The 14,875-nt window shown below is 35.8% G+C and overlaps 1 protein-coding gene across 3 annotated transcripts in view; it reads left to right on the top strand.

Annotated features, from left to right (window-relative positions):
• The window catches only part of LRRK2 (leucine rich repeat kinase 2), a 63,917-nt gene that overhangs the window by 35,445 nt on the left and 13,597 nt on the right, over positions 1–14,875 (top strand). For all 3 annotated transcript variants that reach the window (XM_003640340.6, NM_001287193.3, XM_040701247.2), the window contains 17 exons: positions 211–304; positions 1,316–1,502; positions 1,914–2,095; positions 2,611–2,840; positions 3,708–3,835; positions 4,973–5,191; positions 7,238–7,439; positions 8,055–8,143; positions 9,102–9,289; positions 10,022–10,176; positions 10,922–11,068; positions 11,223–11,414; positions 12,110–12,256; positions 12,583–12,683; positions 12,835–13,025; positions 13,718–13,878; positions 14,356–14,526. In XM_003640340.6, the coding sequence (XP_003640388.5) occupies positions 211–304; positions 1,316–1,502; positions 1,914–2,095; positions 2,611–2,840; positions 3,708–3,835; positions 4,973–5,191; positions 7,238–7,439; positions 8,055–8,143; positions 9,102–9,289; positions 10,022–10,176; positions 10,922–11,068; positions 11,223–11,414; positions 12,110–12,256; positions 12,583–12,683; positions 12,835–13,025; positions 13,718–13,878; positions 14,356–14,526 (2,784 nt within the window). The remainder of the gene's footprint in view (positions 1–210; positions 305–1,315; positions 1,503–1,913; positions 2,096–2,610; positions 2,841–3,707; positions 3,836–4,972; positions 5,192–7,237; positions 7,440–8,054; positions 8,144–9,101; positions 9,290–10,021; positions 10,177–10,921; positions 11,069–11,222; positions 11,415–12,109; positions 12,257–12,582; positions 12,684–12,834; positions 13,026–13,717; positions 13,879–14,355; positions 14,527–14,875) is intronic.

Genomic DNA, 14,875 nt, shown 5'->3' with positions numbered 1-14,875 from the left:
TCTGTTAAATGCTTTTCTAATTTGGGAAATTCAGTAAATGAGCTTTAAAATACATTTCAGTGTCTGTCCTGGGCTGTTTATATAAGGTCCTACGTATAGAAAATGATTGCCTTACCTTTCAGTGCATCTGTGATTTTAGAAAACTACAGTATGAAAAATAATTTAAATAGTTATGAAAAATAATGGTAGTCATTTCTTTTTCTATTCTAGAGATAATACCTGACTTGTCATCTAGCATAACAACCTTAAAATTATCCCAAAATTGCTTTATTAATGTTCCAGAAGCGATTCTTCTTCTACCACAGTAAGTTGTTCTTTTACTTATTGAGGTTCATATCCAGTTCTCGATGAAGAAAATCTTGTGGCCTTTGTTGAGCAGAAAATTCAGCATATTTCGCTGATTTTTAGAAAATTCTCATTTAATTGCTGAGTAGTATCTTTTAAATGAAGCCAAATGAGTCCATTTTCTTCATTATTTTGGGAAGTATCATTCCTCAGATTCAAATAGTTATGTTTAGAAATATGTTGCTTGACTGTTGAAGCAGACCATTGTTCTAAGAAGACCAGAATTGATTTAATTAATAAATTAATGAAAAAATACCAGCAATTTTTCACTTTCAAGAAGTTCTGCAGCTTCAGGTTTTTGCACGTCCACTGAAATTATTTTTTTCACTTCCCAAATATCACAAGATATGTTTTCTCAAAGAATGACACTTCCTCTGTATGGAATTGTGATAATGATGCATGTGACATTTATTTTGCTGCACCATCAGAACATTACTCGTGAAAATTAGGACTTAGGTTTTTTCTGTGGTCACTAGAATGAGGTGGTGGGAGTAGCACTGGAGGAAATATCAAGTCAGGTGTCTGATGGATTGGGTAGATGTGAGTGCTGGTGGGGGAGCAGATTGGTTATCACAGAAAGAGGAAAGAGCCCTTCTGTTAACTCAATATGTACGCTTCCTTATATTGACTGTAATTTACTATCTGAAATATATACAAAATATATGCAAATGTTTTTTTCATGACATTTAATTCACTAGCAAACACAATTAGAACATATTACATTTTATGTTTAATATGTATTTTCTTGTTATTTTTTCTAAGGCAGTAAAGACCTACTTATAATGTCATCTTAATTACTTTCGCTCACAGTCATAATTCCCATCTTCCCATCTACATTCCTGACAGAAAACTGTGCGTTCTGATATCTAATCCATTCATTTGTTTATTGAAAAGCAGTACAGTTCCAATTAACCTCAGTTGGATTTATTTCATTTACTAACTTTTCTCTTCTGTATTTTCACGTTTTCAGTTTGCGATCAGTAGATTTAAGCCAAAACAAGATCATAAGCCTGCCTGGGCCGGTGCACTGGAAATCACTGAACTTAAGGGAGCTGTTATTTAATCATAATCAAATTGGAGTCTTGGACTTGAGTGAAAAGGCATGTGCGTGGTCTAGGCTAGAAAAGCTACACCTGTCCAACAACAAGTTAAAGGAGGTAAAATGTAAAAATCTACCTAAAGAAGATCAACTCACTTTTCAGTTTCAGTTGTCAATGTTCATACAATTTTCCTGTCACCACCTCACGTCACTGAACATTCTAGTAGGGAAATGATGTGTTACAGGGGATCATTTTTCCTGTGCAGGAAAATCCCTATGTTCTATTAAGCTTTCTGTCTGGAATGTGTGATATAATCAGTTTTCATAGTGAATTAATTATGAGGTTCTTTGTGTATTAGTGAGGGGCATTTGGTCTGTTTATTAAAAAAAAAAACAACAAAAAAACAGGAACTAAGCTACAGCTGTAAAAATACCTAGCTTTGTTAAATGTTTGTTGTATTCACACTCCTACGAAAACATCTTTTTTTTTTTTAACATTTAGGTGTCTATTAAATGTTCTTTTATTTAGATACCTCCTCAGATTGGCTTCCTAGAAAACTTGACTTCTCTGGATGTAAGTCATAATCCCGATTTGAGATTCTTTCCAGATGAAATGGGAAAGCTGTCCAAAATTTGGGATCTTCCTTTGGAAGGACTCCATCTTAACTTGGACTTCAAACATGTGGGATGCAAAGCCAGAGACATCATCAGGTTTGTTTCCCTATAGCTCTCTAAATATTCTTGTTTTGTTTTCTTGGGGTATGTGGTGAGCAGTAAGAGAATTCAACATATTCATTTGAAGAGAAGTGCTGGTTTGTCATATGGTTTCCAGTACAGCTATTACTCTGCACACATGTACCCACACACACAAAACTGATAATAGTCATTTAAAAAATATGTCTCCAATGCTTTTTAAATTTGATAATTCTATAAACCATGCAATAGATGGTCTTTACAGGTTATTTCTAGCATTCCTTGTGTTCCCAAGTGCATTACATAGAGTACATTTTGAGTTAATAACAAAACCAAAAAAGACACTTTATGAATTAAGCTTTAACTTTCAAACCAGAAATTAGAATATACTGTTAGAATCCCCATAATACCAAATTGATGCTGAAAATTTGAAGGAAATTGTATACTTTTCAATTTCTGCTTGGTCTCGAGTTCTGTTGGTGTTTTTCTTTATTACACATTTCTGTGAGTTCTGCCAACTTCTTTCATGCCAGATTTCTTCAACAACGACTGAAGAAGGCTGTACCTTATAACAGAATGAAGCTAATGATTGTTGGAAACACTGGTAGTGGAAAAACTACACTGTTGCAACAGCTAATGAAATGCAAACGAACTGAGCTGGGCTGTCCAAAAGCTACAGTAGGCATTGATGTAAAAGACTGGATCATTCAAGGGAAAGGCAAAATGAAGAAAGAGCTTATATTAAATGTCTGGGATTTTGGAGGTATGTTGAGAGCTTATTATCCTTCATTATTGACTTCTCATCGCCAAAGGTGGTTTGATCATTCATTTCAACCGTAGCACTCTAGAACTGTAATTTCAGAATAATAAAAAACTGCTCTTTATCACCAGAAGAACCATCTTCCGTTCAACTCTGCTTTTCCCTTTTGTAGTCAGGGTCTCTCTAGGCTGTACATTATCACTGTTTTGTAAGGACACAGTAGACAGTGCATCTAGGGAGAGGTTTGGGGATTTTGGTAAACCTTTCTAAGTCTGAGATTCTAGATTCTAGAATCACTTCTAAAATGTAGGGGTGTTTCAGACTTTAGAAGAGTTATTTTTAAACATTGGTCTGTGAACAGCTTAATACAACCTATATCACAATGCATATGCATGCATGTTAAATGGCTGGCTTCAGTTGTGACACCTTGTGATTTTAGTTGCTGAGCCTGTGAATAAGACTCTTATTTTGAACTTGGTGAAATGACGAATAAATGAAGGAAAGGGAAAAAGAAGGGAAGGAGCAAGGAAGAAAGCAGTTCACCTTTTGGTGATTTGAAATTCAGTACTGGATTTTTAAAAGAAGCATGGTATGCGGCAACCATGTCTATCCAGTTGTTGAACCTTACACTTCTTGATTTAAAACCAGCTTACTACATATTTCAACACTGCATTTCCGTCAACGAGATACCAAAGAATACCTACCTAAAATTCATAGTTATTGCAGGTTTCTTATCAGTTTAGATTATTCTATGCAAGCATTAATTTCATTTGTGAAGTAGTGATGTGAGAGCAAGTGTTAGGCTACTTCTTATGATCTGCAGATGCTCAGTGAATGAGGTTCTAAACAGTGGCAATTTTTTATCATTAGGACAAGAGGAGTTCTACAGTACCCATCCTCACTTCATGACCCAAAGAGCTTTATATCTTGCTGTTTATGATCTCAGCAAAGGACAAGCAGAGGTGGATGCTATGAAGCCATGGCTTTTTAACATCAAGGTATTAAGCCATAAATATGTACAGAATGGAATGCCACATTCTAGGGAGCTGCTGTTGAATGCAGATTAACCACAAATACTTTTATAGAGGAGAATAACAAAGAAGCTCTTCAGCAAATAGAACTAGTAAGATGAAACATGTGCTCACATGTATTATGAATTGGATGTGAAAGACCAACACCATTTTGTACTTGAGATGGTAGAGTGCTGTGCAGAACAGTTTGCATGTTCTGGCAGTATTTTGGATTGACTGATAAATATAATAAAGGGGTTGTATTAAAGGGATAACAAGTTAAGTGATGCTTTTTCTCCTACACCATTGTAATTGCTGGGGGAAGTGGAATTTCACTTATGTAAAACTGACTAGATGGTGATTTGAAATCACGTTAAGTTTATGCTTAGCATCCTGCTGTAAAAAGGAATGATCCCAGGACTATAGTAGGGAAATTGATGTTAGAATCTGCCTGTATATTTTTCTTTTGCTGTGAGAGGTTTTTTTTGTTTGTTTGTTTTTTAGCTTTTGTGGAATCACCCCATAGTGAACATTACTTATCTTTTGCTTTCAGTCTGATAGTTAACCATAGCTGGGCAATGCAATTACATCAGGATTTTGTATATGGGTCCTGTTTATTAAGCTTACCTTTTTCATTCTTTTTACCTTGAGCAGTGGTAGAGTCAGATAGGCACTGATGAAGAGCACTTCTGATGTGTTGTCCTCTGCTATGCAGTGCTTGCTTGTGTTTTGTTGCTGCACTGTTCCGCTGACAGCTGGCATAGTGCCCTGTGCTTTTCCACTTTATTAGTCTCTTCTAATGAAAAATACAATTGCCTGTGTTACTGCCAATGCGATTAATCTACCAAGAATGAAATCCAGATCTAAACCACTTCCTTTAAAAAGTTTGTTCTATAGATTTCTGGTTTTGAAGTTTAAATGTATTCTGAATAAAGGCATGAAGTAGTATTTCAGATTTAGATTTACCCATTGCTCAAACTTATAAGAGGTGTATTTAAAAAGAAAAAGGAAGAAACAGTTTCTCTTATCATTGTATTAGTTATTTTGACCAAATCGTTCACCGTTTGCATGCATATAAAATAGCATCAACATTGAGTTAATGGATTATATGGATATTGCTAACAGGCACGAGCTTCAACATCCCCCGTCATACTTGTTGGCACCCACTTAGATGTTTCTGATGAAAAGCAACATAAGGACTGCATGAGCAAAATTACTAGAGAGCTTTTGAATAAGCGAGGCTTCCCAGCAATCCAGGATTATCACTTTGTGAATGCTAAAGAAGAATCAGATTCCATTATGAGACTTCGGAAAATCATAATAAAGGAGAGTCTTCATTTCAAAGTAAGCTGCATACTGTTTGTAACATTGAAAACATCCTAGTTTTAGTTAAGTAAATATACTTTAAGACATTAATTAAACATGTAGTTAAATCCATTTTTTGTGTGTTAACCTTGCCTTCCATAAAATGCAAACACAGCAAAATATTGATGGAAAATCACCAGTTTTGATTTTATTTATTTTTCTACCAAGAAATCAATTTAGCAAAGATCTCAGCTAAGTTTCTTTCTCAAACACTAAGACCATGAATAGAATACTTAATTTAAAATTGTCCATCTTTTTCTTGTGAATAAATCTGGTCAAAAACTACCCATTTTTGTTGATTAGCAATATCTAATTGCAATACTAAGTATTGCAAGGTTTCAGGGGACCAGGAAATAAGATTTTGTGATTTCTGAAAGCCAATTAATTATTTACTGGTTTGATATTACGCTATGTGATGGAATTCTTAGAAGGAGAAAAGTGAATGAAAGCAGGAAAAGACCCTCTGGTTTGAATGATCCTCCTAAACTGGCGAGTCTGCTCATAGTTCTGTTGTCTCTAAAGTCATCCCTGCTACCCACCCACTTGTTGCCTACTCAGTCAGGTCATCAAACTCTGAGTGTGAGCAAGCAAGGAGAGAGTAGTCAAAGCATGAAGCTAGTAGGAAGATAGGGTCCAATCTATAGCAGAAAGAATATGGGTGTTTTTATTTTTCTACTTATGCAATATTGATCATATATAAAGTGTCATAACATGTTCAAGAGAGAAACTGATGTCTTGTGCTTCGAAAGTCACAGGCAGAACTTCATAAATCACAGCGGAGCCCAGATTACTTCTGAATTATTGCTCCGATGATTTTAAAGAGCAAATTCTGTATTTCTGATTAGCCTCACACTGTTGTGTTACAAACGAGGGGGAGGGCGGACACTCCTCATTTTCCTCTCTGAGGAACCATCAGCTGAGCCACATCCTTAAACTTCCCATCTTCATTCCAGTGTTCAAGGGATGGTTAACCAGTGCAGTAAAAATTGTTTCTGTAACACTCACGTGCATTCTGACTATGGTTTAAACTGATGTTTAAACTTCCATATGAAAGTAAGGTAGTCCGAAGGAAAGGAGATATTTTCCATAAATAATGTAGACACTTTGTGAAAGTAGTTACAAGGTACCTGCCAAGAACTTCATCAAAAATGAATTAAGCGCTAAACATGGCCCTCAAATGCCTTGAGTCTTTGAACTTCTACAGGAAAGTAATTACATTTCTGACACATAAAAATGCCACAATGTATTGATATTTATTTAACTTCTTTGAGAAACTAAGAAGCCGCTTGGGGAATGTTCAGACAATTGTCTCCCATTTCCCTCCACAAAACAACTTACTCAGCACCTGTGGAGAATAAAAAACCTGACTGATTGCTAGCTAATACCAAAGGTCAAAGCATGTGTCCAGGAAGGAACTCAGGCTACAGGAAACAGGAACAAAATCCTTGGCTGTGTCACTCATCTTGCTAGATTTATTCTCTTCTGTTTTCCACTGACTGTCACTATCAGTCGACTGTGGAGACTCTTACTTAAGCAACTACCCTTTTCCCCCTAATTTGTCTGGAGACACATCTCGTGACATTACAAGGAATGTGATTTTAAAAATTCTTTTATTTATCTATTGTCCTCTGCTAACATGAGATGTATGGCACTATCTGTTCATACAATGAACGTTGTCCTTTTACTTCAAATCAAAGCTTCTCTTTGTACCTCTTAGATGTCATTTTTTACTGTCATTACATACGTGTAATAGAGCAGTATTTTCTTTTTCTTTTATAGAAGAAAAGAAATATTATAAAACCATAAAATTATAGCTTTTTCCTTTGTAGAAGGACATGCATACATTAATTCTAAAAGAATTAGTCCCATCTATTTTTCAGAAGCCACATTAGTCAATAAATATTGTTATTCCTTGCTGCTGCTACGGTTGGGCTAATATACACAGCTTACATCTGAGTTCCAATATTGTTTACACTTTATGTGAATAAATAAATACATTTAATATTATTATTCCTAATTGCACAGATCAGAGATCAACCAGTGGTTGGTCAGCTAATTCCTGACAGCTATCTGGAGCTGGAGAGGAGAATTTTGCTGGAAAGAAAAAATGTCCCAGTTGAATTTCCTGTGATTGATCAGAAACGATTACTAGAAATGGTACAAGAAAACAAGTTACAGCTGGATGAAAATGAGCTCCCTCATGCAATTCACTTTCTGAATGAATCAGGTAAAATATGATCTTCAGTGTATGTTTTGTTAGCAATCTGTTGCAAATCTGCAGCAGACAAGAGTTGTATGGAGTTTTAAATTTCACTCAAGGTCGACGCATTGTGTTGAACTGCTGCCCATGGGTAAAATACTACAGTTTGATAATTCACATCATTATGTCATAAAGGAATTTCATGATAAAAAGCATTGTCTTGTAACAACTTATGTGTCTTGTCACTCCCTGAAAATATCACACTGCTTGTTAGGCTGCACCGTGCCTGAAGAAAGGTACAACTGTTGTAACAGCTTGAACAGAATAGCAGATAACAGCTTGTATCGGCACTACAGAATTCATAATGTTAGATAATTAACAACAGAGAGCATAGCTGCTTCACCAAAAATGACACCAAGTCAGATAACAAACCTAACAAAACATCTGAAAACAAAGGTAAAGCTGAACACACCATGATTTCATTCTACTCTCCCAAGATACTGGTGCAGATGCGATAACTGAATTCAATGTTCGGATTGATTGTATCAGGTCACATAAGAAAGACAGCCCAGAGTGGGGTGGTTATGTTGCTTAATACAGAGCGTGAGGAATGTGTTGCTAATTACAGTGTGTTTTGTGCAGGTGTACTGCTTCATTTTCAGGACCCAGCGCTCCAGCTAAGAGATCTGTACTTTGTAGATCCTAAATGGCTATGTAAAATCATGGCACAGGTCAGTCTCTGATTACTTTTTATATCTACATTCATAGAATCATTTTTCCCCTGTACCAAACCACTGTAACTTACAATGATTCTTTTTCACTATTTCTGTACAGTTTCATTATTTAGTATTTCTTCATGGCCCAAATTACCTGTCTCTGTTTTCTTTGCATTCTGGACAACTGCCAGTCTCAGTTTTTCCATTTCTTATGTAATGTGCAACATCATTTAAACTGCACTGGGTGCAGGAATACCCACAGAGTAAAAAAACCTCAGGGATGCACAGAAATCCCACAGGTATTGCAATAGCTGGAGGAAAAAGCAGAAACTCTGGATTAAAGTAGTAACAGTGGGTGAGGAAGGGTCACTGTATGCTTGTACTGGTGATGTAGGAAAGTGAATGACACAGAATGATGTATTAGGACAGAAGAGTAACAGATTGTCTGCTTAAGTGAATCCGTAATTGATATCTTGATTTAGAAACAGCACTTTCTGATAGACATTCATATAACCTAACCTCTGAAACTTTACTTTTCAATCACTGAAGGAAATAGGAATAAAAAATATAAGTTTGAGCCTAAAAGCTGGTGGGAGTAAGAGCGAGAGAAAAGGGGACGTGGTGTAGTCTGCACTGCTTTGATTGTGTGAAGCGCTGATATGAAAAATCATTGTGCATATACTCCTTTCAGACTACACTTCCATAAATTAGCTTATAGAATGTGTTTCCTTATAATATGAAATAGTGAAAGCTACTAAAGAATGGTAGCACACAGTTGGCTTGGACACGTTAAATTTCATCACTGCAGTCTCCTTGCTGGTTAACATTATGAAAGTCATTGGTTTCATTGTGACATAGAATCCAATTTTCCCCCTAAATAATAGACTACCAAATATTTTGGAGAACAACATTAGTAAGGAAAATACAATCTAACAATGACTGCACACCTCAAATTGTTTTCCTTTTCTGAAAGATTTTGACTGTGAAAGTGGAAGGCTTTTCTAAATATCCTAAGGGAATTGTAAAGCGCTCAGATGTGGAAAAATTCCTTTTAAAGAAGAGCAAGTTTCCTAAGATCTACATGTCACAATACTTCAAACTTCTGGAAAAGTTTCAGATTGCTTTGCCATTAGGAGAGGACCAACTACTAATCCCAAGCAGGTAAGCAAAGACCCACAAATGTGCCATAGAGAGTGATCAAAATGAATAACTCCCATCAGGCTTGCTAGCTTAACTCGTCAACAGAGCAAGTTGGCATTTGAAAGCATATTACATACTTATTACTTAGTAAATGCTTTCAGAGACATGTTAAACTGATCCTGTAGCAGATAAAGCTTTCATCTTTGAATAATAACATGCTTTATGAGGAAAGAACTTCTTTAATAGTTATCATGCTCCACAACTGGAAGATTATAATTTAGCTGTACCTCATGGTCTGCTGACATTACAGATATTTATTGCAAGGTAAATTAAAAACATGAATTCTTATGACTTATTTGCCTGAAGTCAGAACCAGTGAAGTTACTCAGAGGCAGAATCTCTCCAAAGCAGTGCAGTGATTAAATGCAACCAAAAAGATGTTCTGAATGTGGTCTTTTTGCTCTCTCTGAATCAGGTAATGGTTTCTCTGCCTCAGGTGCAGATTTCCCTAATGTGTCAAATAATGCTTACTTTTCTTAATGAAGAAATTTTTGTGAGGTTGTGATGAGTTTGAATTATAGCAGAAATCTACTTTATCACAAACAAACAGAATAAGAAAATACACTATCTGTTGCTGGATTGCTTGTATTATTCATTCATTAATGAATACATTTTACATTGTAAGTAATGTATGCCATCAGTCAGTTTGGATAAAGTGCATCATTAAACAGTATAATATTTTTGTTCTTTCAGTTTGTCTGATCACAGACCTGTTATAGAGCTTCCTCACTGTGAAAATTCAGAAATTATCATCAGACTTTATGAGATGCCATACTTTCCTATGGGATTTTGGTCCAGGCTGATCAACAGGTTGCTTGAAATATCACCTTATATGCTGTCAGGAAGAGGTACAAATCTTTTACTTCAAATGCTATAGTGAGCATATTTCCTCTAAACATGAACACGTACATTCTAAAGCTCTAATCCCCAGTTCTATTTTGAATTAGTTATTTTCTGGGCCACTCAGAAATGTAAGAAAAATGGCAGTGGTAATTTTTGTAATTTAGAAGTATACAGGAGCAATTACTGCATGAGATCTTCACAGCGATATGCAAAAGAAAGTGAGAGTGTAAGAAGCCTATTTCTCTGCTTTGAGTGCTAGAAATAGACTAACTCTTTATATGTGTGCAATATTGTCACTTGATTTCAGAAGGAATATAGGAAAGGATAAGTTTTCTTCACAGAATGATGGGTTAATCTGTTCTCCCTATATGAATGTCTAAAAGCTCTGCTTTGGTCAGAAGTGGTGAATTTCTTGTAATTTTTCTCTACTATTTCAGTGTTTTGACTTGAGATTTAGCTCCTGAACTTTGCAATTTCATTTGTCTTTGATTTTTTATATGTGATTTATGAAAACTAATGATGAGGAAAGTGTGCAAAATATGCATTGCTAATCTACAAATGCTACTTATGTCCAATTGACACATATTCAGCATTTGTGGGGCTGTTCTGACTGCAAAGTTGTAGCCTCCATTTTGTTTGTTATTTGGCATAAGTGTACAATGACTTAAATATCATCACTTATCCTAAATATTTTAAAAAATGACTTTCATATTAGAGATCAGATTTTTAATCAGTTTTTATACTTTCTAGCACGAGCTCTTCGTCCTAACAGAATGTATTGGAGACAAGGCATCTACTTGAATTGGTCTCCTGAGGCTTATTGTCTGGTGGAATCAGCTGTATTTGACAACAACCCAGACAGTTTTTTGAAAATTACAGCACCTTCTTGCAGAAAAGGTGAATTATTCCTGAGACCGATTTGTGCTTGAGTTTGATTGCAGTTTGGCATTTTGGTTTGTTGTGCTTTTGCCTTTTGGAATGCAAAGTTTAGCTTTGTAATTTTAAGTTTGGCAGATAGAGGCTGTAATTTCCCTGTTTTGGTTTGTTGAAGGTTGCATCCTTTTGGGACAAGTTGTGGATCACATTGATTCTCTTATGGAAGAATGGTTTCCAGGTTTGCTGGATATAGATGTGTGTGGTGAAGGGGAAACACTGTTGAAGAAATGGGCTCTGTACAGTTTTGAGGATGGTGAAGAACACCAAAAAATACTACTTGATGACTTACTTAAAAAAGCTGAAGAAGGTATATATGTTTGTGACATTAGAAGTACATAGATAAATTTTGTATCCCAGGCATCTACTTTATAACATTTCGGTGCTTCATGTTATTAAAAAGTGTTGTCATTTCTGTAGGAAATAATTCAAAAGTGTAAGGCAAAAGCAACTTACTCCTTTTTTTTTTTTTTAATTTAATCCAAGAGATGTCTATATAACTGTACAATATGGGATAGATTGCAGTTGCTCAATATAGTAGTGTATAAATGGCAACAGTGAAGAGTCGTGACACTGATAATGCAACTTCATTTGTGTAATTGAATGTAGCACATAATAAAATTGTTACTTGATCTTTTGGGATCATGTACAGCAGTAATTTGAAAGGCAGTATTCATGTGTTAACAGAATTATTTTTTTGTAGATGAAAACACATCTCTGGGTTAATTGGGCACTGTGACATAGCAACAGTTGCTTTCACATTTGATTAGTGCAGATACAGAAGCTTGAAAATATTTCAACATGTAAGACGCTGTAGAAATCGAATGGGATAGTTGGTGTTCTGATACATATGTATCCACATACACACATGAATATATGCCCACGCATATACATAAATTTCATTATGGGTATATTCATCATGTACACTTCTAGAGATCCATGCATCTTTCAGTGCCTTTTGATTGCTGAGCATGCTTTTTTTCAGTTCTAATTTATTTTTCTTAGGAGACCTCTTAGTAAACCCAGAGCAGCCAAGACATACCATTCCCATCGCTCAGATTGCTCCTGATCTGATCCTGGCTGACTTGCCTAGAAACATTATGCTGAACACTGATGAGCTGGAATTTGACAAAGCTCCTGAATTTCTCTTGGGTAAGCATTATTTTGTAGGTCTTTTTAGAAGAGCTTACACTGACAAATCTGTTGAAATCAGTTTTGCAACGTATGAAAGACCATTTAGAGATTTCTCCTCAGCAGAAATGTAGTTTTTAAGATACGTAGAATTTCAGGCTATTCAGTTCTGAATTTTCCATTAACTTTTATACTAGGACACTGTTTTTAATGTGTTTAGATTACTGATCACAATGTTTAATGGTGAATGATCCACACATTTTAAAATAGGACCCTTTCAGCTGTTACTAATAAATGACTGATATGCCTTTGTTTTTAATATTCTTTTCAATGTTGTCTTTGAAAAGGTGATGGTGGGTTTGGATCAGTGTACCGTGCTTCCTATGGTGGAGAAGAAGTTGCTGTGAAGATTTTCAATAAACATACTTCCCTCAGGCTCCTAAGACAAGTAAGAAGAGATGCTTTGTTTTCTGTACTGCTGCTTGTGGAATACCAACCCTGGTAAAGGGCTTAAAAAACTCAAGTAGTGTGCAAGAGTATTTCAGAACATTTCAGAGCTGTGCTGCCCACAGTATTTCATCTGATTTTACAATTTTCAGGAGCTTGCAGTGCTTTGTCACCTCCATCATCCCAGCTTAGTGTCTTTGCTGGCTGCTGCTGTCCGTCCCCGGATGCTGGTGATGGAATTAGCCCTTAAAGGATCTCTTGATCGGTTGCTTCAACAAGACAAGGCAAACTTAACTAGAACACTTCAGCACAGGATAGCTCTACATGTAGCTGACGGCTTAAGGTAAATGTGACTTCTGTGCTGCTGTAGGAACAGGATACAACTGCAGTTTGGACATACTGAAAATGAAAAGCTAATCTTTTCTTACATCTTCAGCAGAACATTTCTTGGGCAGACAAATACCTGTATTTTTCTGATTGATTATCTGATATAGAGCACAAGATTTTTTTACCTGTTTTTTGGTTGTGGGTGGTTTTTGTTTTATCTTTTTTCTGGTAGTAAGTGGTGCTCACAGAAGTAGAGATATGGCAAAAACACTGATTGGAATTTGCTATGTGGCCATGGATTCTGTATTAAAGTATCACAGAAATTAATTCAGTACATTTTTACATTTCTGAAAGTCCATGAATGTCCTCAGAAGCCATGGAAGTGTGACCATGAAACCCCAAAATCTGCAAAATTTGCACAGAAAATTCAGCTTGTGAGATTGTTGTCAAACAGCCGCTGACACTGCAGATAAGACTTGGCACTAAAGTTCTGCAGTGTTTGTGTGGCAGTAAATACTATATCAGAACAATTGTGAAGTTATTATTTAGTAATGCGGGGTCATGTTGATGATACTTGCCTGTTTTGTTACACATTTTTTAACATTTGAAACCACAATTTACCATTGTGGGAATGATGCAGTTAGGGTTTGTGTGTACACGTATCCCTGAATTATGACTGCATCTAATAAATACTTTTTTGGTTGACAGGTACCTGCATTCAGCAATGATCATTTACCGTGATCTGAAGCCTCACAACGTGTTGCTCTTTACCCTATATCCCAATGCTGCTGTCATTGCAAAAATAGCTGACTATGGCATTGCCCAGTATTGTTGCCGAATGGGAATAAAAACCTCCGAAGGCACACCAGGTCTGGAAAAATGCTTTGGTTTACATTGATTCAAAAAAAAAAAAGTTAATACATTTTTGTTTAAGGTTCTAAGAAGTACCTCCTATCTACGCTGTAGTTGAAGTCCCCAGATGTAGTCATGGTCATATTACACATTGTGGTACCAGATTTATACCCCTCAGCATTTCTTCTTTTTGTGCTTTAACCCCTTTTAGAAGAATTAAAAATAATAGAATCATAGAATCCTTAGAGTTGGAAGAATTATTTTATATGTATTGGTGCAGGAGGTCTGTAATTAATGTGCTGTCTCTTTCCTTTACATTGATTACTGATATTTTGGGTAGTCTGCCACATGCAAATTATTCCAGCCCAGAAGTAGCATGACATTTTTGGTTTACTTCCTCTGATATTTTCATCAGTAAGTGTTTACTCTTACAAGAATAAAGATGACTTCAACTTAGTATGAATCATAACTATTAATGAATTATTTATTTGCAGGATTTCGAGCACCAGAGGTTGCCAGAGGAAATGTTATTTACAATCAGCAAGCTGATGTGTATTCATTCGGTTTGCTTCTCTATGACATTTTAACAGGAGGAGGTAGAATAATGGAAGGTGTGAAGTTTCCAAATGAATTTGATGAGCTAGCAATACAAGGAAAGTTACCAGGTATGCCTTGTTTCTTCCTGATCTAGCATGAAAGCGGGTCATTTGCTCTGCCTCCTCTAAAAATAATACCTCTTGTTTTATGTTGTATCTGATGGTGATCAGAAGAGCCTAAACAATAACACTTTTTAGAAACTTCTAATTCCACACAGTCTTAAAATAGTGAGAAATAGGCATCTGTTCAACATTTGTTGGTTGTAATTTCAAGGCAACAAGCTGGTTCATTTTACAATGAAATAGAGATTTTTCCATACTTGCAATTTTGTCCAGACCTCACTTAAATGAGCATTGCTAGAGGTATCTTCTAAAATCATGTCTGGACTTGACCTTTACCTTGGTTTACTTTGTTTAT

This window comes from Gallus gallus, chromosome 1 (assembly GCF_016699485.2).
Source record: "Gallus gallus isolate bGalGal1 chromosome 1, bGalGal1.mat.broiler.GRCg7b, whole genome shotgun sequence".
In the NCBI taxonomy this organism is placed as follows: Eukaryota; Metazoa; Chordata; class Aves; order Galliformes; family Phasianidae; genus Gallus; species Gallus gallus.
The sequence above is the reverse complement of the archived record's forward strand: the minus strand, read 5'-3'. Positions and strand labels throughout refer to the sequence as shown.